Source organism: Desarmillaria tabescens, assembly GCF_030435595.1.
Source record: "Desarmillaria tabescens strain CCBAS 213 chromosome Unknown EV420scaffold_91, whole genome shotgun sequence".
Classification (NCBI taxonomy): Eukaryota; Fungi; Basidiomycota; class Agaricomycetes; order Agaricales; family Physalacriaceae; genus Desarmillaria; species Desarmillaria tabescens.
The window spans coordinates 85,435-111,815 of NW_026848390.1; the positions used below are offsets into that span (position 1 = coordinate 85,435).

The 26,381-nt window shown below is 48.1% G+C and overlaps 9 protein-coding genes across 9 annotated transcripts; 4 read left to right on the plus strand and 5 right to left on the minus strand.

Moving 5' to 3' along the window:
- Window positions 1-666: 666 nt before the first annotated feature.
- On the minus strand, window positions 667-3,918 carry EV420DRAFT_1753070 (uncharacterized protein; the record flags this gene model as incomplete). Its single annotated transcript, XM_060480436.1, has 12 exons — window positions 667-1,343; window positions 1,456-1,480; window positions 1,531-1,584; window positions 1,636-1,677; window positions 1,728-2,047; window positions 2,104-2,443; window positions 2,559-2,873; window positions 2,928-2,994; window positions 3,040-3,176; window positions 3,229-3,243; window positions 3,303-3,332; window positions 3,391-3,918. The coding sequence occupies 12 exons, from the start codon at window positions 3,916-3,918 to the stop codon at window positions 667-669; spliced, it is 2,550 nt and encodes an 849-aa protein (XP_060323101.1).
- Window positions 3,919-6,407: 2,489 nt separating this feature from the next.
- On the plus strand, window positions 6,408-7,012 carry EV420DRAFT_1486494 (uncharacterized protein; the record flags this gene model as incomplete). The annotated part of the gene is made up of 2 exons (XM_060470400.1): window positions 6,408-6,786; window positions 6,888-7,012. The coding sequence occupies 2 exons, from the start codon at window positions 6,408-6,410 to the stop codon at window positions 7,010-7,012; spliced, it is 504 nt and encodes a 167-aa protein (XP_060323102.1).
- A 73-nt stretch (window positions 7,013-7,085) lies between these two features.
- On the minus strand, window positions 7,086-8,671 carry EV420DRAFT_1584895 (uncharacterized protein). The gene is given in 4 exon segments (XM_060474774.1): window positions 7,086-7,130; window positions 7,142-8,093; window positions 8,154-8,296; window positions 8,354-8,671. 3 exon segments carry the CDS (start codon window positions 8,514-8,516, stop codon window positions 7,362-7,364), a joined length of 1,038 nt encoding a protein of 345 aa, XP_060323103.1. The 5' UTR covers window positions 8,517-8,671; the 3' UTR covers window positions 7,086-7,130; window positions 7,142-7,361.
- A 185-nt stretch (window positions 8,672-8,856) lies between these two features.
- Window positions 8,857-9,729, plus strand: EV420DRAFT_1316346 (uncharacterized protein). Its single transcript, XM_060468684.1, has 4 exons — window positions 8,857-8,960; window positions 9,008-9,180; window positions 9,241-9,498; window positions 9,549-9,729. Exons 2-3 carry the CDS (start codon window positions 9,079-9,081, stop codon window positions 9,412-9,414), a joined length of 276 nt encoding a protein of 91 aa, XP_060323104.1. The 5' UTR covers window positions 8,857-8,960; window positions 9,008-9,078; the 3' UTR covers window positions 9,415-9,498; window positions 9,549-9,729.
- Window positions 9,730-13,496: 3,767 nt separating this feature from the next.
- Window positions 13,497-14,475, minus strand: EV420DRAFT_1584910 (uncharacterized protein). The gene is made up of 4 exons (XM_060474775.1): window positions 14,438-14,475; window positions 14,047-14,381; window positions 13,843-13,978; window positions 13,497-13,789 (listed from the first exon to the last, which is right to left on the minus strand). Exons 2-4 carry the CDS (start codon window positions 14,066-14,068, stop codon window positions 13,636-13,638), a joined length of 312 nt encoding a protein of 103 aa, XP_060323105.1. The 5' UTR covers window positions 14,069-14,381; window positions 14,438-14,475; the 3' UTR covers window positions 13,497-13,635.
- EV420DRAFT_1203766 (uncharacterized protein) lies at window positions 14,261-15,423 on the minus strand. Its single transcript, XM_060466348.1, has 4 exons — window positions 15,253-15,423; window positions 14,838-15,198; window positions 14,438-14,783; window positions 14,261-14,381 (listed from the first exon to the last, which is right to left on the minus strand). Exons 1-3 carry the CDS (start codon window positions 15,266-15,268, stop codon window positions 14,564-14,566), a joined length of 597 nt encoding a protein of 198 aa, XP_060323106.1. The 5' UTR covers window positions 15,269-15,423; the 3' UTR covers window positions 14,261-14,381; window positions 14,438-14,563.
- A 2,282-nt stretch (window positions 15,424-17,705) lies between these two features.
- EV420DRAFT_1769586 (uncharacterized protein) lies at window positions 17,706-19,279 on the minus strand. The gene is made up of 3 exons (XM_060481036.1): window positions 18,970-19,279; window positions 18,766-18,908; window positions 17,706-18,714 (listed from the first exon to the last, which is right to left on the minus strand). Exons 1-3 carry the CDS (start codon window positions 19,127-19,129, stop codon window positions 17,983-17,985), a joined length of 1,035 nt encoding a protein of 344 aa, XP_060323107.1. The 5' UTR covers window positions 19,130-19,279; the 3' UTR covers window positions 17,706-17,982.
- Window positions 19,280-22,993: 3,714 nt separating this feature from the next.
- Window positions 22,994-24,551, plus strand: EV420DRAFT_1735736 (uncharacterized protein; the record flags this gene model as incomplete). Its single annotated transcript, XM_060480015.1, has 4 exons — window positions 22,994-23,003; window positions 23,033-23,084; window positions 23,463-23,945; window positions 23,970-24,551. The coding sequence occupies 4 exons, from the start codon at window positions 22,994-22,996 to the stop codon at window positions 24,109-24,111; spliced, it is 687 nt and encodes a 228-aa protein (XP_060323108.1). The 3' UTR covers window positions 24,112-24,551.
- Window positions 24,552-25,023: 472 nt separating this feature from the next.
- EV420DRAFT_1651184 (uncharacterized protein) lies at window positions 25,024-26,344 on the plus strand (the record flags this gene model as incomplete). The annotated part of the gene is made up of 5 exons (XM_060478524.1): window positions 25,024-25,166; window positions 25,217-25,820; window positions 25,884-26,138; window positions 26,202-26,222; window positions 26,279-26,344. 5 exons carry the CDS (start codon window positions 25,024-25,026, stop codon window positions 26,342-26,344), a joined length of 1,089 nt encoding a protein of 362 aa, XP_060323109.1.
- Window positions 26,345-26,381: the final 37 nt, after the last annotated feature.

The following is a 26,381-nucleotide window of genomic DNA, read 5'->3' on the forward strand; positions in this document are numbered from 1 at the left end:
TCATTGGGAGGGAATAGATGATACTAACATGGAGCGTATATGGGTAAGCTATGGTTGTCGGGCTCATTCCCTACTAACAGAGTATTACTTGAGGATGAGATTGTCTTGGAAAGCATATCGAGTCGAAGGAGTAATGCATAAAGATAACTCTCGTGCTGGTGACGGGTCCTAGTCTGTATCAACAAAGACGAGGCTTCAAGCTTCAAAGGAGGCTGTCAATGAACGACTGTTCCTTAGAGTCGTTGGAATGCGGTGACGACGAGTATCCTCCCCCGCTTTCGCCCTCGTTTTCTACGGCGTCGTCTTCCTTCGCACCCTCGGAGCGCCTACCAACGATACCCGAAAATGGCAGGCTAAATTTACGAAAGCCTGTTCCAGAGCGTCCTACGGGACTGGGTGCGAGGCTCCTTTACGGTACTCACACTCTCTGTCATGAGGCTCCCTGTCCGCGTTGCAGTCGCCGTGGTCAACCGGACTGTACAAAAAGGTGTACTATTCGCTTGCTGTCCTGTTTGTTATTTATTCTGCAACCCTTACCGTTCATACTGCATGTGTCATTTGTATCATTCTCTTCTGTCATTCTTAGTATTATTTCCACATATCTGGTCTTTGATTTCTTTGCTATAGACTATTTGGGTTGCCCGTGCCCTCTCCCCGCCTCTGTTTTTAGAAGATAATAAGAAAGGAAAACCGAGTGAGAAAGGCGTCGACGTACCATGCATGGTCGCCTGCAGCACGGAACTTCTTACTCTTGGGAAGAGACGTAGGCGAAGAAGGGGTGTCGTACAACACAGGTACCGAAACGAAACCTTGGTCGTAGCTGCCGACACCAACGTGCGTCTTGGGCCGCTCCGGGCTATCCCACACGGGACCAGTGTCTGTGGTCTCAAGCACATCACACTCTGTCAAGGCCTTTCGAATCAAATCCAGCTCTCCTTCCCGTCGAGAACGCTCCGCCTCATAGAAAGCAGTGACTCCGGTGATCTCCTCGTAGTTGTCCGGAAGCCGCTGAAGAGCTTCCTCGATGGCGCGTTGAAAAGGAAGGATCGGAAACCTGTACTCAAAGCCATCTCTGAAGTGGTATGCCAGATTCAAGATATGCCACCATTCCAGGATGACCGGCTTCAGCGGTTCAAAATATGGATCAAAGTAGTCGAGTACATGTTCTTGGAGATGTTCTGGACCGGGATTGTCGAATAGCTTCCTCTTATTATACAGGATGTCGCTCTCAGGGGCATCAAAGAAGAAATAAACGAGGGTACGGATTTTTCTCGTTTCGTAGGTGTCGTTGTCATCAGCCTCGGACAGGGACTTGAGCGCATGTTGCAATGGTCCACCAGGACCTGCACATGTGAGGCATATATATATATCACCACCCAAAAAAAGGATTCCATGTCGTGGATGGCGACATGAACAACATTCACCGCCTTGTCAAGAATTTTGTGACTGATATACGGTAAGGTGCCCTGTTTATATATTTCTATAATTAGTCAATGAACATGAAGGGGAATAACAACGACAAGTATTTACCGTACGTTCACCGTGTTGAGCAACATGACTGGCAAAAGAAGGAGGCATCTTTGTCTGCGGGACTATGTTAAGAGTGGTTATGTAACGAAACGTGTGGCGACTGACCTCAGGCGTTATGAAGATATGAACATCCTTAGGTGCGATTGTCTGTACACGAGTTCATCAGAAATCTGAAAAACGATTGTCGAAAAACTCACAATGCGTGTATTACTCCTTTTGATTTCTATTGAAAGAGACTTGAGAAGAGCCTTATAGTAAGTCACCAACTGCGTGTCATCCATGCTTGAAGGAAGTGAGGCGAACAAGTCCGACAGACCATCCGACATCGGCGGATACTTGTATACTTCAATCACTTTTGGAAGCGGGATGTCAACTTGCATGTTGTCTTGAAGAGGGCCTGGATCATGGTAATCCATGTCATGTTTGGAATGATCCATGTCGCTGATTCGCCCGTTCGTATCAAACAACTTCAACAGACCCGTTTTTTCGTCCTTGGCCAGGCATATCAACATGTTACCTGATGACAATCATTAGTTGTCATAAAAAAACAAAGAGGGTTGAGACGAATCTTACCAAGAAAAGTTCCATGCACCGTCGTCAAAAACTCTTTCATGGTTAGTAAAACCTTTAGCGGCCATCCATAGTCTTTGAGAACCAATCGCGTCAATACACGCTCCACTACCGTCTCTGAGGTGACAGGAAAGTCTAAAAAATCGCGCAAACCACTGATGACATTGACATGCAGCACCTCATCCGGTGTCGCTTTTCGTTTCGCTGTTTTACTTGCTTGGCTAGTAGACCTCTGATGAAAAGGATAGGTATGCACATCCTTTCGAAGGTCGGAAAATGTCCTAGTTCCCGGAACCTCGTGATTCAAGTAGACGCGGCTAATATGGTCACCGGGCCCAGCAATCTCATAGAAAATCATTTTCAGACGTTGATGTCAACGGTCTCCAACTTTGCTTCAGAACGACAACCTAAGGAGCGAGTGAGAATATTTGTACGTTGCGCATAATGTTTTCCCTCACCTCTTTTTTCGCTAAATCCATTGCAAGCCAGACAAGAGTTCCACGTCCGCACATTATTTCTGACCGAGCGACGCTGAGCGCACGGATCGTGACGAGAAAATGTGGTTTAGCGTCCGCATTACGCACTGTAATGAGCCATCGAACGAGATGCAGTGAGGGTAGTATTTCAAAGTAATTTAAAGGTATCTCTGGGGAATGGGAATATACAGCCTTCTCTGAGAGTCCCCTGTATAATTTCATGGTCCTATCCCAGCCTAATTGGAAAGGATCCGCGGTGGAGAAATGCGCTATCACTCGGATAAACTTGTCCGGCTCCTGAAACAAATGTGAGAATATGTATCTTCGGGCGGGTACTATTGAGGCTCATACATTGTGGATGTCGATGTTACTATCAGCTCCCACCAAGCCCGAGCGGTCGCAGTACCACAGAGACAGACTCGAGTGGAAGAGAATCATCCCAAATACATATTAGCGATCATACTGCTCTCTTAGGATCTGTCGCATATATCCACAGAGCTGCGTGATTGTTTTTTGTGCTTCTTCGAGCTTGACCACCGTCTTCGGCTTGATCTCGACAGGCACAATGGTACGGACCCACGATACCTGAATCTTCTTCAGCTAAAGGCGGCATACATTTAGCAAAATTCGTGACGGTCTCCAACGTTCTTACCGTCATTTGGTCCATCTATGCAATGGATTTGACGATAAGTGTGCGGAAGAGCTCATGAAATGACGATTACCTACCGTATCGGGACCAGACTCCGGGATATTGTTCTGTATAGAGACAGTCAGTTTCGTCCATCTCCGCACAATGCTTGAACACATCACAAACTTCGGCTTTAAGGATAGCCTCACTCAGCGTTTCCCAGTCGTCCTTGTTTCCTAAAACATTCACTACATCAGGGCGATTAGCAGCCGCGTGTGTGAACGACTTGGGTTTCGATGAATGCCGGTCTAGCCAAAAACGCTTTGGAGCTTCGTTCTCGCCACACGCCGCCTGGCCAACAGCGTTCGCCGCGTCAGCAAATGCAATATAATACGGCAGTTCAGAACCCCGAGGTTGGGCAGGGAGAGATTTCCATCGACCAGCGGACGCATCGTACGCTCCTATGCCTTTCAGGGTATTGAGAAGAGCGGAGGAACTATCGCATTTGGGAAAGAAAGTATCGAGGAAGTCGTCCAAGCGGGTGGTTCTGGTACTGAACCTGAGGTCAGCTTCGACGCCTTTGAGGACATGTTTAGTTAATGTGGGGACACCAGTACCATCGAGCGTCATAGAGCTCTTAATCAACACGTCAGAACGATATTGGCTAGAAGTCGAAGGCCCTTGTAACTGATAGTCAACACCACTGGGTGGCATGATGTGCTCTTGGATAGACTGACCTAGATGGAGTTTATGTATACACGCATCTTATGATTACCATCGCCCCGGGTCAAGAATTCGCTCGAAAATGGCAAGTCTCTTTTAGCCTGCAGTAAGAAACCGTGATGGTGGATGTGTAGGGATGTGTTGCCAAACAAGGCCACATCCAAGAGTCGGTCCATCCGGTCCGATTCACCTAAACTCACGGGCAGCGAGTGCCACTAGCAAGGGGGAGGCGCGGCACCAATCCGGCAAAGGGTGTTGGAAAATAGGCGCAGCGGTTGGAAGGAACGTGATGGCGCAGTTCGAACGAGGTATATTTCATAGTAAAGTACGCAGGAGGAGGCTGAGGAGGTGGTGGTGCAAAGCCAAGATCGGTAAAAATAAAAGTAAAATAAAAGCACGGGAGGGGTCCCGACCTTAAACGCAAAACCGACAAGGTCGTCGAATGGAGGGAAAGAGTGCGCTCATGATCAGATTAGATTTAGATTTCGCACCACTTTCCCATAATTTATCGGGTCGTATTCTAATTCAGCTTGAACAAGTGGATACATCCCGTTTCTTCGCCCAAAGGGAAAGAGTCGGGGACCCCGCAACTGCCGCTACTACTGGATCGGTACTACGAGTATGCTTCACACCGGACAGTTGAGAATTTGTGTGAAAACAAAATGTGCACAATACAATGATGAAATCCAGGGCTGGTTGCGATAACTGTCTGGCGCCAGATGGATATCCTGAGTGTCTCCCAGCCGACTTATCATGTGTAGCAGTTAATCGCGTCGGCCTGGCATAGATATTACGACAGATGGCTAGCAATTGCCTAGCGAGAATGAAGCTGGATGTATACCTGGGTAGGATTAGCTAAACGCTGGTAAGAGGGGGTAGCTTACGGTGGAAGCGATCTGAAAGACTTGAACAATGGCGGTAGAAAAGATGATACTTCGTTTTCTTATGCAGAATACAGCCTTGTACTCCATGCGAGCAATCTGTATGAGCGCGACGAGGACGTGTATGCAGTCTGGACTGTGAAGCATGGACTGCGAAGCACCGAAATTGTTGCGTTAGCCACGTTTCTGCCTCCTGTTTGCACCCATGACGCTTCGAGTCCAATTGAATCCACCCAAGGACGAAACAGTCCTGGGTAAATGGTTGAGAGACCAGGCGCAAGCTTGCTTTCTTCACCCTCTGTGAAGAATGTGCTTGGGGTTGAAACGCTGAGGGCGCAGGAGAGAAGTCGCTTTGGTTGGAGATTGGATCGCCGGCGGGTGATTAATTGGACTGTAGTGGGAATGAGCACAGCTGAAAGCAGAACGGAAAGGAAAATGCTTGCCGTCCCAAGCACCTTCTTCTCTAATCCACACTCATTGGTTTAGCAAGTTCGCACATGTCGTCATTGTCTGAGCTCCGGATGTGATTTGAAGTCAAGCTGGGATCTGAATACGGGCTTTGACTCTTGAGACGCTCCTGTTGTAAAACGAATAGGAATTTCAAGCATAGGAGTTGGGCATCAAAACGTCTCATCAGGAGATGGAAGCGGAACTATCGGGGGAGGACGCGCGCTGGAGGGCGTAGTTTCAGAGTCCGGCTGAGACCAGACGAATCATATCATTTCCGGACAGATCGGTAGGCGATGCGTTGGAGGGAATACTGATTAAAATTCACAGAGTATGAAACCTGTGGTAGCACGCTTGTTTGATAAAATGTGGACGGTGTTTGGTCTCGACGTATAGAGAGAGAAAGGAGAACCTGACAAGCAGCCGGTATGGGCATGTCGGCTGGAGAAAAGGACATCGCTGTCTTCGCCATCCATATTCTACGACTCGTCGCTGTTGGCCTGGAAGCTACATTCTAAGTCTCGTACTTGGGAAAACAGGACTATCGTGTATTCGGGACGAGTAGCAGAACATGTATGGGGAATGATTATGCGTAATGGTGTGGCAAGAACACTGGATGGAGTATTATCCTACGGTGAGGTTGTCTTCAAAAGTTTCTGCGATGTAGGTCTAGGGAGCGGGAGCCAGGCGCGTAAAGATATCCCTCGTAGTACTGGTGATGGACCCCGACCCACATCAATAGACGAGGGAACGTCAAAAACAAACCGTCAGTGAACGTTTCAACGGCTTATCGATATCCTCGGATTCGTTAGAATGTGATAGTGATGTCACCGAGCTTCTCGGCCACCCTCTCTTGATGAAGATAAGCAGGCTGCCTCGGACACCAGATGACCATCATGTACTAGATGCAATGTTAATACGATTACAACGAGATAGGAATAACGGACATACCAAAAAGTTGTAAAGCTAAGAACATTCTCCCAGCTGAACCACGCACGACCCTCAGGACGCCAACTACTCGTAGCATGGTCGTCTTTCTTCCTCCCTTCTCTACAATCACCCTTTCCCTCTCGTCCCTCTTTCCACTTCAATAAAATGCCAAATTATGTGCCTTGCTTCCTACGAGGCCATCCTCTGCTTAAAATTGAAGCAATGACACACCGTCTATGCGAACCGAGCCCTAGCGTCGTTCAAGCTGAGACCACCGCCGTCGAACGTGAATTTGAGGAATCCCCACGCCAAGGAATCGAACAAACCTTGACGGACGATGAGCCGTTGTTTGCGTATGCATCTTCGGTCGAGCGAAAACAAGCAGACGAGGACGGTTGTGGTCTATCGAGGCAATTGTGTGCCCGAGTCGATACTTATCCTCGGATGGTAGTGGAAGACGAAAAGAAGAGTTTTGATCCCGCTCCCGACTCCGATCGGTGGGAGTTTCGCGAGCCGTTGCCCTTAGCATTCAACAGGATTATCCGCTTGATTGTCCCTTCCCTCCCATGGCTATCTTTCCGAGAAGGCGACACTATGTACTGTACTGATAACTTAAATTTCTCACATCCGCGCAGGCCGGTGATGGAGATACTAAATCGCGTATTGAATTTACTATCAAACACTAACGTACTATCCCGACAGTTCAAGCCTCTCATACGGACATTACGGAAGAAATGGAGGGAGCGAAGTACAAAGAGCAGATGGCTGACTTAAACGCGAAGGAATGTCTTGTAGTGCTCGTAAGGCTCCTCGCTTTCAATGCGTGAAAGGAAGATAGCGATACACATGTGAATGAACCGTACTTCTGGATTCCGACAATAAGGATCATATTCTGTACATGCTCTACTTTGAAATACAAGTTGTGGTATTGGAGGATCACTGAAAACAACCACTTCTTTCTCGAAGCTTAAATAGGCGCTACGGCAGGTAACTTTACAAGTTTACAAACACCTGAGATAGAAAGAAAATATGGAATAACGAGTAGAAGGTTGGTCTCATCAAACTGGACGAGTTCATGAAAAGGTTGTCAAGAAGCTCAAGAAGGCCCACTTTCCGAGGGAGGAGGCCTTCGAACCTCAGGTGTAGGCAACCTGCAAATCAACGTCCCTCTACTTACTAGAGGGACGTTAGGCCTCTAGTGGTAGGTTGTTCACCATCAACGTGTCCACCGCTGACAATATCCTCGTACCCAGGCGGGAACGTTGCGGCACTATTGTTGCCACCATCATCAGCGTCTATCCGACCCGCATCATTTTCCCGCTGAGGCCAGCGTTCACCGGAGGCCATACGTGATGAAGAGGGGTGTGCCTGTCCCAATGGTGCATTTGAAATTGAAGGTCCAGCAGCCACTGAAACTCTTCTTGCTCCCTTTGGCATATGATGAGAGGTGGTCTCCATCACGGTATACGGGGTAGGGATAGGCGTATTTGGGTGAGATATAATGAATGGGGACTGTTGATGGGGACTGATATAGGAACTCGTATTCATGTCGTTATGCTCTGGCTGTGTACGATGGCGATGTCGCTTAAAAAACCATATAATTAAGCAAAGGGAGATGACCGCGACGCCTCCTACAACTCCTCCAACGATGGCACCTGTGGGGGAAGGTGAGGTTCTGGTTGATTGAGATACCGGCGCCGGAGTGGTAGATGAGGTCACAGAGATGAAGGAGAAGGAGGATGCTCCAGACGTCAACGTCAAGCTTTCTGTAGCAGTAACATTGTTATCCTCAATCTGGAGTACAAATTTGGCCAGCGTTAACTCCGAAAGCCCCCGTGCGTCGTCCTGGTTGGTTAAGATTATCTGATGTATTCCTAGCTGATCAAAGGATTTGGTGTACAGGATGATCTGCATGTGTGGTGAGAATGATAGTGCAAATGGATGGTCCAGATAGATGCTCACACTCACCGGAGGATTTTTACCATCGTCAGTGCTGTTGACAGCGTTGATCTTCTCGAATTTGGAACTTTCGGGATCACAGTCGATACATATTGCATACAATGCCCCACAGCAGCGAGGTATGCCGTAATAGTAGAAAGCATTAGCTGGTGCTGAAAAAAAAAAAGAGTAAATGTCATTTCACAAGAGGTATGTCACAGGGTCTGCACCAGGAAAAGTGAAGGTTACGTTGGCTGTCAGGTCCTGTGTCCAAGCCATTACCCCAACCTCATTAACGCTAGAAGCATCATATGCACTGAGTTCCCATGACCCTTCCCATTTGAAAACATCCAGGTTTTCGAGGCTATAAGAGTAGTTACTATAGCTGACCATGGCGAAGTTGTATTGTGAAGCTGCAAGAGTAAGGGAAAGAGTAAGACCAGTGATGAGAAACCACGAGAGAGGCTTTTAAAAACAACACACAGCATCTTTGAGTTAAATAGCATGGAGTCAAACCGCCTGAGTAAGTATCATGATTGCAATCAGGGGTCAAGTAAATACTAAACGATGTTGAAACAGGCCAGTACAACCCAAGTATTACAACCAAGAAACCACCTGTTGAGCTTTTCAGCTTAAGACATGACAGAAGTTCGCAAATACCAAAGGATTTTTTAGTACAAGTCTCACAGTAAGTAAGCTTGAAGCATGAAAATTTGAAAATAGAAAATAGAAACATTGATATCGATCATTCGTAAGGCGGGAAATTCAATTTGGACTTGTAATCGATTTCCTTGGCTGGCGCCAGTAACACCACCTTGGCATGGAGAGCACGACACTGTTAGCATTTCTCCTCATCGTCAGGCTGGAGTCTTAACGAGATGCAGATTTTTACCAAATTCTCTCCATAGCTCGATCGGCGGAGTCGCTCCCAGAAATAAAGGCTGCATATCACAAGATGCTTCGGCGCTCCTGTTGGGACCTAGGCCGGTTATCTATCTATCTACAGCACTGCCCAGACAAGAATTTCTTTCACAAGGAAAGCCGAACCTGCATAGATGTAAGTAACGGTAGATCAACCTTCTTTTCTCGATCAAAGAGGCTTATTTTATCCTGTCAGATTCTGTTCCGTGACACAGGTATGATGTCAAGATCCTTCCAAACAGAGTTACAGGATGGTCGGCTGGCACAGGGTCATCTTGGTTTTGATGAGGAAGCGTTGATGAAAGGTTTAGACCATTCGGTGTGGGTGCACAAATGCCGCTGCGGCGTCTACGCAATAACAGACAAGTAAATGGAATTCGGATATCATTCTATCGCTTGCAGCAGCTGCTCCGAGGTCATATGGGTCGAATACGAGTTTGTGGTGCGAGCAGAAGTCAGTAGAGGGTCTTTCGTAGCAGTTTTCTGTAGGCTGATGTCACACAGGCTTATCTAAATTGGGGTGTATCAATCAGTGTTGTGTCGAGGGAGCCGAGGTCAGGCACAAAGTCAGGGACAAGAACCTTTTCCTATAGCCTTCGGTATGGCTCATAGGACTCGCCAGTCTATATCACCTGGACCTGGTTATCACCACGCCTTCGTATTGTGTTCACGCTGAGATTTAAGCAGTTCTGAGTCATTTCTACAGTAGTTCAATATTAAGCATGAACAACGGAAGCTAAAGCGTCATCAGTATCAGAGGGTATGCAATCACTACAACGGGAGTGCGCGCGGCACTCTTCCCCACCCTGAACGCCATCGCGTCTGCCCCTGGTCGCGTTTCCGACTGGCCAACCGAGAACGAATATCAATATCTAATAAGCCCCCCCGGATCGACATCAGCATCAGCATCACAGTCACATAGCTCATAGAATTCCGGGCCTGGCCTAGGATTCCAATTCCTCTTCCAAACTCCATGTTGCACTGCGCTGATGAGTGACAAACCACGACATTGATTCAAAATTGAATAAATCATGAAGAAGGAAGGAAGTAGGTTTCATTAGTCGTCAGTACTCCTGGATCGTGAGTCGGAATTGAAGTCACAGCCATACAGCCAATGATAGCGTGCTGTAATCCTCCGTGATGGAGCCGCCGTGATGACAGGAAACAGATCACTCGTGTTACGTTCTTGAGAATTATCGATTAGCATTCATCCTCCAGAGATATATTCAAGATGGCGAAGGAAGAAAATGATACAATGTCGATGTATTGCATCGAGAGAGAAAACATCGCAGACTGCTTGGCACAGCCTAGTCTACCTCTGAAATCAGGTGCAGCAACTCCGGCGGTACCAAATATGATACGACATCGACGCAGGAGTCTTCTACAATGGATTTAACGGCCAGCTGGTACACTACGAGCGCAACCCAATAGAGGCACCGAAGTTGATGGTATCTAGATCTGACGGAGAGTGAGTAGTAGGCAACTACGAGGTGAAGGAGTGAACAAGCATCGACCTTCGTTGTGGCGTATAAAAATCTCGACGTCCCCTGTTGAAAAGGTCATTCACTATGGATCCAACTTCATCATGGAGCACGGAAGGTCTGTGTTAGCAGGCCAGGATCCGAATATGAAGTGGGAGGCCCTTCCCGCGACAGGAATACATCAGGAATGGAGGCGGGACTGTCTGGTGAGGAAGCGGCCGGACTAGCTGGTACAGGTTTAGAGCCCGGCTAGAAATTTTTCACGTATGAGTCGACGCGTTGGTATGAAGAAGACAGACGGCCAGTACAGTTAGCAGGCGCCATTCGTGCATGGTGCGTAGATGTTGGTATATGCAAGAACTGGACGACAAGGAGACGGCAGGTTGATTTGAGCACGAGGGGCAGACGACGCGTGAAAAGGGGATGGCGACCGTTCGATGAATGACTCAAGCTTCTTGGCGACCCTCTTTGACCGTTATGAACTGCACATGAAAGTACCATCAGTACCATCAGTACGACTTCAGCGAGAAAAGGATAGTAGACTTACATAAGATTTGGAGAGCTTTGACGGAGCACGATTGTTGTCAAGGTCACCGCTGGAGCTCCATGAGAAAATTTGCTTCACTAGCAATACACCCCTCAGGACGACGAACAGTCATAGGTGCGCCCCTTCCTACCCATGGCCGGTCCTCTGTCTTAGGCACACGATGCCGAATCCCGTACCTCCCTTCCTCCCAGCTATCTCCCTATCGCGTCGGTCCGGAGTCCGAGTCCTATTCAAGTTGAGGAACCGCTACTCTTGGAGGTACCCGAAATCTGGCCATGGGAAGGGGCTTTTGAAGTGTGCGTTGCTCGGTGCACAGGCGAGGAATATTGGTTGTCATTGGTGGGAGGAGGGAGAAGTTTTTGATCGGTGTTTCGGATCGCCTGATGACTCCCCTTCAATACTACCGTTGTAGTATACAACTTAGGCTTCTCAACTCTACATCGACTAGAGCGGGTGAGCCGTCCAGCCGTTAATGTACTAGGTAGCCTGGCTTGCGACTTCCCAAACCACTACTTTGCTAGTTGAGTCTGAGGTCCTGCCAGTGAATGGTCAGGGTGGAGTCAACCCAGAAGTGAAGACTTCGACGAGCTACTAGTAAAGGAACAGGAATCAGCCTTCAGTGGATATAAACCAGGCATAGATACGTACTAGTAGTTGATTAAGAGATTGAGCAATCCCCATGTGGTTGATATCACGGTTGCTCCGTTGCGCTGAATGGTTGCATGCTAGATACAGATGACGTGTAGGGTCGTGACGTATTCGGCGCTGGTTGCGATGACTGCCTAGCGCCAGACGGATATCCAGTCGACATATTATCATGCGTAGCGGTTAACCGCGTCTGCCTGACATAGTTATTACGGCACGCAGCTAGCGAGTACCTGGTGAGAATGAGGCCGGATGTATACCTGCGGAGGATTAGCTGACGACGCTGTACTTTCATGCTAGGAAGGGGTTAGCTTACGGTGGAGACGATCTGAAAGGCTTGAACAATAGCGGTAGATAAGATGAGACTTCGTTTTCTTATGCAGAACACAGCCTTGTACTCTATGCGAGTGACCTGTATGAGCAAGACGAGGATGTGCACGCAGTATGAACTACGAAAAATAGACTGTGAAACATCGAAAATTTTCGCATCAGGCCACATGTCTCCCCTTCCCGCTTGTACACATCATGTTGCTTCGCATCCAATTGAATCCACCCAAGGTCCAAACAGTACTGGATGAATGTTTACGGGATCAGGCCGACCGTGACGAGCCTGAAAGTATTAACCATCCCAGCACGTTCCCCTCTAATTCACGTCCCTCTGCTTAGCTTCGCTCACGTTGCTGTCGTCTAGGCTTCAAGGCCCTTGACACATTGTAGTTGGTGCTCGGTCTCGTAAGTACAGAGAGAGGGCAAACGGCCGGTAGGCATGCCGTTGGGGGAAAAGGACACCGCCGATTTCTCGCCATCCATATCATCGTACAACATGTCGCCTTTGGCTTGGGAAGCTATATCAGTCTCATGTTTAGGAAAATCGGACCATCATACATACGGGTCGAACGGCCGAACATGTATGGGAAATGCGTAGCGGTATCGCGAGCCTGAGGACAGCGGCGGACGCAGTATTGTTTTGATAGTGAGGTTGTCTTAAAAAGGTTTGGTGATGTAGATCAAAGAGATAGGGAAAATGAGGGACAATGACTGCTGTTGTCGTGGAGATATCTCTTGTAGTGCCAGTGACGGGTCCCAGCGCAAATCAACAAATGACGACGCGTCAAAGGAGATTGCCAGTGAATGGCTGTCTTCGGAGTCATTGGAATGCGATAGTGACGTCTAGCTTCTCAGTGGCCTTTTCCTCGATGACATGAGCAGGCTGCCTCGAGGAACTGTGCTAAATGCAACGTCAATATGATTTCAGTGAGATGAGAATGGCGGACGTACGAGTCGTACAGCGAAGGGCATTCTCCAGCTGAACTATACATAGCCCTCACGACGCCGGCCACCTCCAGTACGATCAGTCCTCTTCACTTACCTCCCTTCTCTACAACCACTTGCCTCCCCCTCTGCCTACAGGATACCAAATTCTGTGCCTCACTCAACCTTCTGTTCAAAACTGGCACGCTGACGCGTCGTCCATGCGAACCGATCCCTAGCGTCGTTCAGGTTGAGAGACCGCCACCGTTGAAGGTGCAAATTGAGGAATCCTCGCACTAAGGAATCGAACAAAGCCTTGACAGGCGACGAGCTGCTATTCGCGTACGCATCTTCTATCAAGTAAAAACAAGCAGACGAGGAACGCTGGTGGTCGATCGAGACTTTGTACGTGTATTGCCGAGTCGATACCTATCCTTGATGGTGGTGAAAGACGAAAAGAGTAGTTTTGATTCCGCTCCCGATCGGTGAGAATTTCGCCCTTCGAGTTGATTGCCCCTTCCCTCCCATGGCTCTCTTTCCGAGAAGGCAACACTACTCTACTGATAACTGAAATCACTCGTATCGACACGTAGGCTAGTAATCAAGATTCCATGCATTATATAAATAAATGTACTATCAAGCACTAAAATACTCCGACGATATTAATTCAAGCCTCAGACCGTGATAATGGGTGCAGAGATGTCCACGGAAGACCGGATTGATGCGTAGCCAGTATCACATATGCATTATGGCCAAAGCAAAGAATTTCCACCTTCATGAAATTACTCCGACCTTCTAGTGTCTTTGGGTGTCCATCAAAGCTGTGCAACAAAATATCATTGAAAGGCGGCCTTGGGTCGTAATAAAGACCTACCTTCGCACGCATACATCACTTCCCCATTTGCATGAATTGATGTACCGATCACTACTATCACACGCATATGAGCCGGAGCATACAGCACCGGCGACGGTGGTATCGACGCTAATGAGGACTACCGAAAGCGCCAAGCCTGAAGTAAAGACTATTATGAGGTCTGGAGGTTAATCTGGCAAAAGCCAGTAAGTAATTGGGAGGTACCGGTAATGAGTCGAACTAACATAGTCACGTTATAGCATATGGGTGAGTTATGGTCGCGTTCCTTGTCAGTTCCATTCCGCACTGGTTGATATTCTCGGCACTGGAATCGCCGTTATGCAGTACGCTAGGGCTAAACTTTTTTGCACTAGCAAACGGTTCACAGCAGCAGCTGGTGGATATTGAAATGGGAAGAAGACAAGAACGAAGAGCCAGCAGCCTGATTTGAACGCAGATGGTATTGCAGGGCTGGTAAGGCTCCCTGCGCGTCGGAAGGAGGATAGCGACACGTATGTGAAGGACTCGTGCTTTTGATAACCTTCTTTAACCATCGTGAACTACACATGAAAGTGGTATCAATACTTGTTCAACCGAACGAGGATCGTGGACATACCTAGGAATCGTAGCACAATGATGAATCCTGTTTCTTATCTTCCTTCTCCGCCCCTCCCAGTTTCCTCCCCAGCAGAAATAATGAGCTTGTTTCAACATAGTCGATATCACGGTTGCTGTATTGTGTTCAATGGTATGCTGAACATTGGTAACGCGCAAGATCCTGACGCAAGTGAAGTATCCAACACCAATTGTGATAACTGTCTGGTACCAGACGGATATCCTGAGAGCGGCTCCCAGCCGACATATTATCACTGGCATGCGTAACAGTTAACCGCGTCGGCCTGGCATAGATATTACGACGCGTGGCTAGCAATTGTCTGGCGAGAATGAGGCCGAATGTCTCCCTGGGAAGGATTAGCTAAAGACGCTGTGCTTTCCTGGTAAGAGGGGTAGCTTACGGTGGAGACGATCTAAATGGCTTGAACGATGGCGGTAGACGAGACGAGACTTCGTTTTCATATGCAGAGCACAGCCTTGTACTCGATGCGAGTGATCTGTATGAGCATGACGAGGACGTGTACGCAGTGCAGACTGTGAAACATAGACCGTGAAACACCGCAAATTTTGCATTAAGCGCATTCCTCCCTCCCATTTGCGCCCTTCGTTCGTATGTCGCTTCGAGTTCACTTGAATCTGCCAAATAGTCCTCGGTAAACCTTAAATCCGCAAGACGCTCAGGTATCTTTGAATTCCGTGAAGAACATGCTTGAGGGCGCAAGAGGCAAGTCACGTTGGTCGGAAATTGGATCCCCAATTGAACTGTAGCGAAGTGAGTACAGCTGAGAGTAAAACGGAGAGGGAGAAAGTACTAACCATCCTCACCACGCATTCCTCTGATTCACGACCCTGCATTCTTAGCTTTGCTCATATCGTTGTCGTCTGGGCTCCGCAAGTGATTTGAGTGATCTGAATATGGCCTTAGAGGCCCTTTTGTTGCATCGCACAGCAGGAATGCGAGACATAGCGGCTAGGGCAACAAAGCATCTTATTGGAAGATGAAGATGGAACCACCTCTCGAGGAGGATACATTTGGATTGGTCGGTGTAGGTAGGTTTAGAGTCCGACAGAGACCAGGTGAATCATATCATTTTTGGTCAAACGAGCCATACGTCGGAGGGCACGCAGAGTAGGAAACCTGTGCTAGCACACCGGTCTGACAAATTGCGGTTGGTGTTCGGTCTCGTTGTACAGAGGACAAGCGGTCGAAGCATGCCGTTGGGAGAAAGGACACGACTGCTTTCTCGCCATCCATATCATCGTACAACAGGTCGTTGTTGGCTTGGGAAGTTATGTCAGTCTCATGTTTGGGAAGATTGGACTATCATACATACGGGTCGAACGGCCGAACATGTATGGGAAATATTAATGCATAGCAGTGTCGCGAGAAGAATGACAAACGCAGTACTGATTGATGGTGATGCCGTCTTCGAATTGATGTAGATCAAGGAGACGGAGCCCTGGAGGAGGCGAGGGATGATCGATGTCGATGAAGTTTGAAGAAAGAACGCGTAAAGATATCTCTTGTCATGCTGGTGCCGAGTCCTGGCCCGATTATGCATCGAAGGAGACCGCCGGTGGACAGCTTTTCCTTGAACTTGTTGGAATGTGATAACGACGTCTAGTTTCTTGATAGTCTTTTCCTCGATGACATGAACAGGCTGCCTCGAGCATCGGAAGACCATCATGAACTGGACTAGATGAAATATCAGTGAGATTTCAGCGAGATGAGAATGGTGGACGTACGCGGAGTCGTACAGTGAAAGACATTCTCCCATCTGAACTCCACAGCTACCCCACATCCCTGCCGTCCGCCTACAAAATGCTAAATTTTGTGCCTCACCCCACCTTCTCTTCTAAATTGATACGCTGACGCGTTGTCTATGCGAACCGAGCCCTAGCGTCGTTCAGGTTGAGAGACTGCTACCGTTGGAGGTGCAAATCGAGGAATCTACGCGCCAAGAAATCGAACAAAACCTTGACGGGCGATGTCGATGAGCTGTTGTTTACGTACGCATCTTCGATCGAGCAAAGACGAGGAGACGAGGGACGCTGGTGGTCGATCGAGGCTTTGTGTGCCCAAGTCGGTGCGTATCCTCGGATGGTGGTGGACGAAAAGAGGAATTCTGATTCCGCTCCCGCTCCCGACTCCGATAGGTGGGAATTTCACCCTCCGAGCGGGCCGTTGCCCCGGACCTTCAAGTTCACATTCAACAGGATTATCCGCAAGTTGATTGTCTCTTCCCTCCCATGGCTCTCTTTCCGAGAAAGCGACACTACTGCACTGATAACTTAAATTTCTCACATCTACGCAGACCGGTAATTGAGATAAAGCACGTATTGAATTTACTATCGAGTACTAATGTATCCCGACAGTTCAAGCCTCTCACCAGATCTCAGCGACGAAAGCATCGCCACTGAACGAAACCGTGATAATGCACACAGAGCTAATGTCTGCAGACTGCCTGGTTGACACGTATCCAGCATCATATGTGTTACGGCCGAGGCATATTATGTCCGCCTTCATGAAGTCATTCCGATACTTAATATGATGCCTCCCGCGTCTTTGGGCGTCCTTTAACGTCGTGCTCAAACTCATCAATATTCTACTACAAAATCTCATTAAAAGAGGGCATAAGGTAGTAAAAGGGCCTACCTTCGCACCACGTATGTCACCTCCCCATTCGCATACGTCACCCTAGCAGTTACCCACGTTTGGGACGACGGCTTCTAAAATTAGGCGCCATCTGGTTGCACGTGTATGAGCCAGAGAAATTGACACAGATGATAGATCCAGCAGCAGTAGTTTCGATACCAATCTCCATGAAGACTAACTCGCATAATGGGACCAAATCGCCATGGGAGCGACGACTATCGTGAGGCCCGGAGATCTATCTGGCGAAAGGTTAGTAAGTAATTGGGAGGTAGTTGATTGGACTAACTTTGAGCCATGTTATAGCATATGGTTGCATTTCCCAGTGTGGGATCCATTCCGCACTAATCGGTGTTCTCGATGTTGGAGTCATCGATGTTCAGTATGCCTGAGCTAAACATTTTTGTGTTAACAAACGGTTCACGCCAGCGTTGGGTGGCAGTTATTACGGAGGAAATGGAGGGAGCGAAACACGAAGAGTGAAGGGCTGACTTAAATGCATTGAAGGAACGTCTTGTAGTGCTCGCGAGGGCTCCCCGCTTTCAGTGCGTGAAAGGAAGATAGCGATACGCATGTGAAAGACTTGTTTTGCTGGATTCCGACAATAAGTATATAATCCGTACATGCTCTACATTGAAATACAAGTCGTAGTATTGGAGGACCAATGAGAACAACCACTTTCTCGAAACTTAAATAAGTGCTACAGCAGGTAACTTACACGTCTACATACACCTGAAATAGAAAGAAAATATGGAATAATGAGCGGAGGGTTGTCCTCATCAAACGGGACGAGTTCGCGAGAAGGTTGTCAAGAAGCTCAAGAAGGCCCGCTTTCCGAGGGGGGAGGCCTTCGAACCTCAGGTGTAGGCAACCTACGAATCAACGTCCCTCTACTAGAGGGTTGGACCTCTAGTGATAAGCTGTTCAACATGTCCACCACTGACAATATCCTCGTACCCAGGCGGGAACGTTACAGTATTGTTGCCACCATCATCAGTGTCTATCCGACCCGCATCATTTTCCCGCTGAGGCCAGCGTTCACCGGAGGCCATACGTGATGAAGAGGGGTGTGCCTGTCCCAACGGTGCATTCGAAATTGAAGGTCCAGCAGTCACTGAAGCTCTTCTTCCACCCTTTGACATACGGTGAGAGGTGGCTTCCATCACGGTATACGGGGTAGGGATAGGCGTATTTGGGTGAGATATAATGAATGGGGACTGTTGATGGGGACTGGTATAGGAACTCGTATTCATGTCGTTATGCTCTGGCTGTGTACGATGGCGATGTCGCTTAAAAAACCATACAATTAAGCAAAGGGAGATGGCCGAGATGCCTCCTACAACTCCTCCGACGATGGCACCTATAGGGGTTTGGGAAGCGGAAGGCGAGGTTCCGCTTGATTGAGATACCGCCGGGGTGGTAGACGAGGTCACAGAGATGAAGGAGGAGGATAATGCTCCGGATGTCGACGTCAATAATTCTGTAGCAATGGTAACATTCTTATCTTCAGCCTGGAGTACAATTTTGTCCACCGTTAACTGTGAAGGTCCCCGTGGATCGTTCTGGTTGGTTATGATTATCTCGTGTATTCCTAGCTGATCAAAGGATTTATGGTACAGGATGACCTGCGTGTATGGTGAGAATGATAGTGCAAATGGATGGATGCTCACACTCACTGGAGGAATTTTTCCATCGTCAGTTCTGTCGACAGCGTCGATGGTGTCGAATTTGGGATTTTCGGGATCATAGTCAGTATATATGGCATACAATGCCCCACAACAGTGAACAGTTCCGTAATAGTAGAACGCATTAGCTGGTACTGAAAAAGAGTAAATGTCATTTCGCAAGAGACTCAGAGTTATGTCGTCACAGGATCTCACCAGGAAAAGTGAAGGTTACGTTGGCCGTCAGGTCGTCTGTCCAAGTTAGCGTACTAAGTTGATTAATGCTAGTAGCATTGTAGTCAGCGAGCGTCCATAATCCTGCCCATTTGAAAACAGCGAGTCTGTCGTCATAAGAGTAGTTAGTATAGCCAACCATGGTACAGTTGTATTGCAAAGCTGCAAGAATAAGGGAAAGAGTAAGACCAGTGATGGGGAACGACGAGAGGTGCCTTTAGAAACAGCACACATCTTTAGGTTAAATAGGATGGATTTCTCAAGCTGGAGTCCTCATGAGATGCAGATTTTTACCAAATTATCTCCATATTTCGGTCACTGGCGCCTCTCCCAGAAATCAAGGCGGCATAACACAAGATGCTTCTATAGCACCGCCCAGACAAGAATTCATTTCGCAAGGAAAGCCGAGCCTGCATAGATGCAAGTAACGGTAGATCAAAGAGGCTTATTTTATCTTGTCAGATTCTGTTCCGTGACACAGGTATGATGTAAATATCCTTCCAAAGAGAAATACAGGAAGCCTCGGCTGGTACAGGTTATCTTGATTTTGATAAGGAACCGTTGATGAAAGATTTGGACCATTCGGTGTGGGTGCACAAATGCCGCTGCGGCGTCTACGCAATAACAGACAAGTAAATGGAATTCAGATGTCACTCTATCGTTTGCAACAGCTGCTCCGAGGTCATATGGGTCGAACACAAGTTTGTGGTGCGAGAAGAAGTCAGTAGAGGGTCTTTCGTAACAGTTTTCTGTAGACTGATGTCACACAGGCTTACCTAAGTCGGGGTGTATATCAGTGTTGTGCCGAGGGAGCCGAGGTCAGACACAAAGTCGGGGACAAGTACCTTTTCCTATGGCCTTCGGTATGGCTCATAGGGCTCGCCAGCTGCTATATCATCTGGACCTGGTTATCACCACGCCTTCGTATTGTGTTCATGCTGAAATTTAAGCAATTCTGAGTCATTTCTACAGTAGTTCAATATTAAGCATGAACAACGGAAGCTAAAGTGTCCTCAATATCAGAGGGTATGCAATCTTGAGTTGATCTTGAGTATGCAATCACTACAACGGGAGTGCGCGTGGTACTTTTCCCCACCCTGAACGCCACCGCATCTGCCCCTGGTCGCGTTTCCGACTTGCCAACCGAGAACGAGTACCAATGTGTATCTAAGCCCCCCCGATCGACATCAGCATCAGTATCAAGGTCACATAGCTCATAGAATTCCGGGCCTGGCCTAGAATTCCAATTCCTCCTCTAAACTCCGTGTTGCCACCGCGCTGATGAGTGACAAACCATGACATTAGACCGTATCTGCTGCGATATATATTGCCATCTTCTAACATTGAAGAATGTTCGGTTTCGCATTATTACGACATGGCTTCGGGGATGTGTGAGATTCCAACTTCAAGAGTAGGATACCTATGTCCTCTGTTGCACCGCTGCTCAAGCTTCACTATCATGTTTCAGCAATGGAAAATCACTCTGTCATGGTTGCTGGAGGCGGAGTTGGTGGAGTTATCATTGTAGATGAAGAGAGGAGTAACTTACGTGTCATCCAAAGAAAACATGATCTGCGCATGAGAAAATATTGCGGAGCAACCATATATTTCATAGCAGATACGGTCTATTGATTCAAAATTGAATGAATCATGAAGAAGGAAGGAAGTAGGTTTCATTAGACCATATCTGCTGCAATATATATTGCCATCTTCTGACATTGAAAAATGTTCCGTTTCGTATTATTACGACATGGCTTCGGGGATGTGTGAGATTCCAACTTCAAGAGTAGGATACCTGTGTCCTCTGTTGCACCGCTGCTCGGGCTTCACTACCATACTTCAGCAATGACAAATTGCTCCGTCATTGTTGCTGGAGGCGGAATTGGTGGACTTATCGTTGTAGATGAAGAGAGGAGTAACTTATGTTTCATCATGATCTGCGCGTGAGAAAATATTGCAGAGTAACGATATATTTCACAGCAGACACGGTCTATTAGTCGTCAGTACTCCTGGATCGTGGTAGTCTCGTTACCATCCTGTATATGAAGCAAGCTGTCGATATCTTGCCACATAGAAGGGACTGTCACAGGACTAGGATCGTGGGTCGGAATTGAAGTCACAGCCATACATCCAATGATATCGTGTTGTAATCCTCCATGATGAGGCCGCCGTGATGATAGGAAACAGATCACTCGTGCTACGTTCTTGAGAATTATCAATTAGCATTCATCCTCCAGAGATATATTCAAGATGGCGAAGGAAGAAAATGGTACAATGTCGATGTATTGCATCCAGAGAGAAACATCAACATCATCCCAGTAGTCGCACTAGTCCTGCCCTTTCGGACCCGCCTGTACCTCCCGCATGTACGGATTCGATAACCTTCGCAGACTGCTTCGCAACAACCTGGTCTACCTCTGAAATCAGGTGCAGCAAGTCCGGCGGTACCAAATATGATGCGACATCGATACAGGAATGGGTTCAACGGCCAGCTGGTACACTACGAGCGCAACCTAATGAAGGCATCGAAGTTGATGGTATCCAGCGTGAGGTAGATCCAGTAGAGAGTGAGTAGTAGGCAACTACGAGGTGAAGGAGTAAACGAACATCGATCTCCGTTGTGGTATATAGTTATCTCGATGTTCCTTACTCAAAAGGTCGTTCATTTTGGATCCGACGTGGAGCACGGAAGGTCCGTGTTGGCTTGTACATGAAAAGAGACACGATTCGTTTCGTCTCAGCGGTGCTCTGAACCTGGACTAGCTAGTCCGACCATTTCCTTGCCAGACGGAAAATTCCTGGTGTGCTCCTTTTCGGATGCCTCCTCTTTACCTCTCATATTCGGATCCCGGTCTGTCGACGCGTTGGCATGAAGATGGCCGAGTACATTTAGCAGGGGCCATTCATGCATGATGCATGGATGTTGTTAACATGAGCAAGAACGAGACGACGAGGAGACAACGGGTTGACTTGCGAAGGACAGAGGATACGCGAAAGAAGATAGAGCAACGGTTTGGTGAACGACTCAAGCTTGTTGGCAACCTTCTTTGATCGTTATGAACTGCACATGAAAGTGACATCAGTACGAGTTTAGCGGGATAGGCATGGCGGACTTACCCAAGATTTGGAGAGCTTTGACAGAGCACGATGCAGAATCCTGCAACTCCCTCCCTCCCAGTCATTTCCCTCTGCACAAACTATCGGGTTGATCCGTCGTCCGATTCTCATTCAAGCTGAGGAACCCTTACTCTTGGAGGTACCCGAAATCTAGCCATGGGAGGGAGCTTCTGTAGTGTGCGTTGCTAGGTGCACAGGCGAGGAATATTGGTTGTCGATGGTAGGAGACGGAAGAGAATTTTGATCGGAGTTTCGGACCCATCTTATCCATCCGATGACCCTCCTACAACTCTTCTCAGCTCCAGAGCGACTAGAGCAAATCGGCGAACCATCCAGCTGTCGATGTACTAGGTAACCTGGCTTGCAATTCTTAGACCACTGCTTTGCCAGGTTGCCAGTGCCTTGAGTCTGAGGTCCTGCTCCCATGACCAATTGAATAGCTAAAGTAGAGATAAGCCAGAAGTGAAGACTTCGACGAGCTACTAGTACAAGGAACAAGAATCAGCTTTCAGGCGATAGAAGCGAAGCACGGATACATACTGGTTGTTGATTGAAACATTGGGCTTGTCCCAATGTGGTCAATATCCCCGTTGCTCTGTTGAGTTGAATAGTTGCATGCTGAATATCGATGACGCGTAGGGTCGTGACGGCGAGTGAAGTACCCTGTGGTAGTTACGACGACTGCCTAGCGTGAGAGCGGCTCCCAGCCGACATATTATAATATATAGCAGTTAACCGCCTGGCATAGATATTACGACAGGTGGCTAGCAGTTGCCTAGCGAGAATGAGGTCAGAGATGTATACCTGCGGAGGATTAGCTAAACGCTGTGCTTTCCTGGTAAGGGGGGGGGGTTAGCTTACGGTGGAGACGATCTGAAAGACTTGAACGATGTCGGTAGGTAAGACGATGCTTCATTTTCTTATGTAGAACACAGCCTTGTACTCGATACGAGTGGTCTGTATGAGCACGACGAGGACATGTACGCAGTGTGGACTGCGAAACATAGACTGTGAAACACCACAATTTTTTGCATTAAGCACATCCCTCCCTCCCATTTGCGCCCTTCGTTCGTATGTCGCTTCGAGTCCAGTTGAATCTGCCAAATAGTCCTCGGTAAACCTTCACGGGAGCAAATCCGCGAGATGCTCGGGTATCTTTGACCTCCGTGAAGAACGTGCTTGAGGGCGCAGAGACAAGTCGCGTTGGTCGGAAATTGGATCCCCAATTGAACTATAGCGAAGTGAGTACAGTTGAAAGCAGAACAGAGAGGGAAAAGTACTAACCATCCCGAGCACACACACCTCTAATTCACAACCCTGCACTCTTAGCTTTGCTCACGTTGTTGTCTGGGCTCCAGATGTGATTTGAGTGATCCGAATATGGACTTAGAGGTCCTTTTGTTGCATCGCGCAGCAGAAATGCCAGACATGGCGGCTGGGGCATCAAAGCATCGCATCGGGAGAACCACCTCTCGAGGAGGACACGTTTGGATTGGTCGGTGTAGGTTTAGAGTCCGACTGAGACCAGGCGAGTTGTGTCATTTTTGGTCGGGTGGGCGATGCGTCGGAGGGCTCATCGATTACAGCTCGCAGAGTAGGAAACCTGTAGTAGCACGCTTGTCTGATAAAATATGGATGGTGTTCGGTCTCAATGTATGGAGAGAGAACGGAGAACCTGACAAGTGGCCGGTAGGCATGTCGGCTGGAGAAAAGGACATCGCTGTCTTCGCCATCCATATCGTACGACTCATCGCTGTTGGCTTGGGAAGCTACGCCACAAGTCTCGTATTTGGGAAAGCAGGACTATCGTGCATTCGGGGCGAGCGGCGGAACACATATGGGTAAGTGTAACGGTGCTTCAAAAGTTTCTGCGATGTAGGTCGAGGGAACGAGGGCCAGGTCAAAAACAAACCGCCAGTAAACGGCTTATCAATATCCTTGGAGCTGATACAAAGTGATAACAATGTCGTCGAACTTCTCGATGAAGATGAACAAGCTGCCTGGTGACCACCATGAACTGTACTAGATACAATGTCAATAGGATTTCTGCGAGATAAAGAATGACGGACATACCAAAGAGTCGTACAACCAAAGACGGTCTCCCAGCTGAACCTGTCGATTCCTCTATAGCCACCCTCGAACACCAGATTCTGTGTCTCGCTTCCTCCTATGCCATCCTCTGCTCAAAATTGACACATTGGCACGTCATCTATGCGAACCAAGTCCGAGCGTCTCTACCTCTTTCGGTTCCCTTCTCTCCAGTTGTCACGATGACATGCATCGTCTGTGCGAATCAGACTGCGAAAGTCGTTCTACTGTTGGGAGACGCAAAGCATGTCCGTGGATTGTGGAGCGGTCCGTGAGATCCAAGTTCCGCTAGGAGTCGACGTCCTGTTCAGCACAGACTAAGCTCAGAGATTGAGGTGTCTGTCTTGCGTTGCATTATGGCGGTGCGAGTATCGAAGATGATATGAATCTTGGGAGGAGGGCTCTCGGTCGGTAGGTCCTAGTAGATGCGCCGGGAGATGTGAAATGTATCGAAAGCGTATGGTAGAGCGTAATCGAGCAAAGTTCGTCTTCGTTGGTGGCGGTCTCTTTAGAACTCAGGTGGCTGTGCTACGAACCCATCCAAAACCCTCTCCCCTGCCCTCTCTCCGATGGCTCTCAGCTTGCCATCCATCCAGGATAATTACGATTCTACATGGGACAAACTGCTTCAGAGCGCTCCGTCTCCCCTCCGAAACCTCCTACAATCACGTTATTGTGATTTGAATGCAGTTGCACTCCAGCTGTTAGGCTGTTAGTCACTGGGTAGACAAACTCACAAAGAGCTTCCCCTGCCTGTGCTCTGTATTTATACTATTTACTCCTGAATCTAGTACTTTCTCCCCATTTCCTCCGGGTTCCATCTTACTAAGCATGCCGAGACATGCCGTATCACCGGAATATCACAACACACGTCCAGACCATCAAGGGTGGATTCACATCTACGCGATTGATGCTTCATCGCGAGGATGGCTGATTGCTAATTTCGATGCATTCAGCGAGGCCTACCCTGCTCGGTTAGTAATATTTCCCACATCAATCATGGTCACTGATGGTTGCCTATTAGACTGGAAATCATTGAGGAACAGCTCATTGTTAAATACCCAAACCATATCCATGAGTTCGCTACATCTGTGATTTCACGGGCGGTCTACCAAACCACCGATCTCAAACATAACGGTCCCACAGACATCCCTCTTCTGGGCGGTGGTATAAAGCAACCGAACTATCAGGTTTTTGATGATCGGGACCCAGCGCCCTGCGACAAGGAAGCCGAGATACTTTATGCGTTCCCTTCTCTCATCGTCGAATGTGCACCCACAGAAGCCGAGTACGATGTCATCCAAGACATTGTACTTACTCTGCTCATGTCACAAAAGCACCTCTCAGGCCTTGCACTCAAGATATACAAAAAGAGCGACGGCATGATTGACAAGCTCGTAGCGCACCTCTTTATCTATATGGGACCCAGGGGGGTTGAACGCGGTACCAACTACTCAGAGCATGCGAAGAGAAAAGCCAGAATACTTTACGGTCACAACCCTAATGACAGTTGGGTCGAAGCGAAAACTAACGAGGACTACGACGCATTCAGGCTGTATGGTGATCTTATTGAGGATTCGGATGAAGGGCGTTGGTATTGGGACGTAGAACGTGTGGAACATATTATCGTTGGCATTTGTCTCCTATTATCTGCTTGGATTGAATATTGAAGCCTGACTCTATGCACCCAGATTGACACTGAGAACCATGGGAAGGACCAAGACATCATTATACAAAGAGGCCATGTCTATCGGAATACGCCAGCAGCTGACTATTCCAGCACCGCGTTGGTCTTTCCAGCAGACGAGCTCTGGAAGGCTCTCCTCGAGAGCCACAGGCAGGATGTCATCCGGAAAGTTGCTGATGAATCTGTGGCAAAACTTTATCCTACCGAAAGATTTGTGGAGACAGTGCCACTGAAGCGGGAACGTGAAATGCTGGAAGAAGTGCACAGCAAGAAGAGTGCCAGGACATCCTGACTGTATCTGCAATTATGAAGTGGTTTGTAGCTGGTTATGTGTGACTCCAGGGTATGTCTGCCATCGTCACCTTGTTGGGCTTGCACTAACGCAGCTTTCATATGCAGGTCGAGGTGGTCATTGAAGACTATCAAGATGCACAGCCTTTGCAATATGAGCTTGAGCTCGCATAACGTATATATGCGATCCTGGATATGCATCAATCAGGCC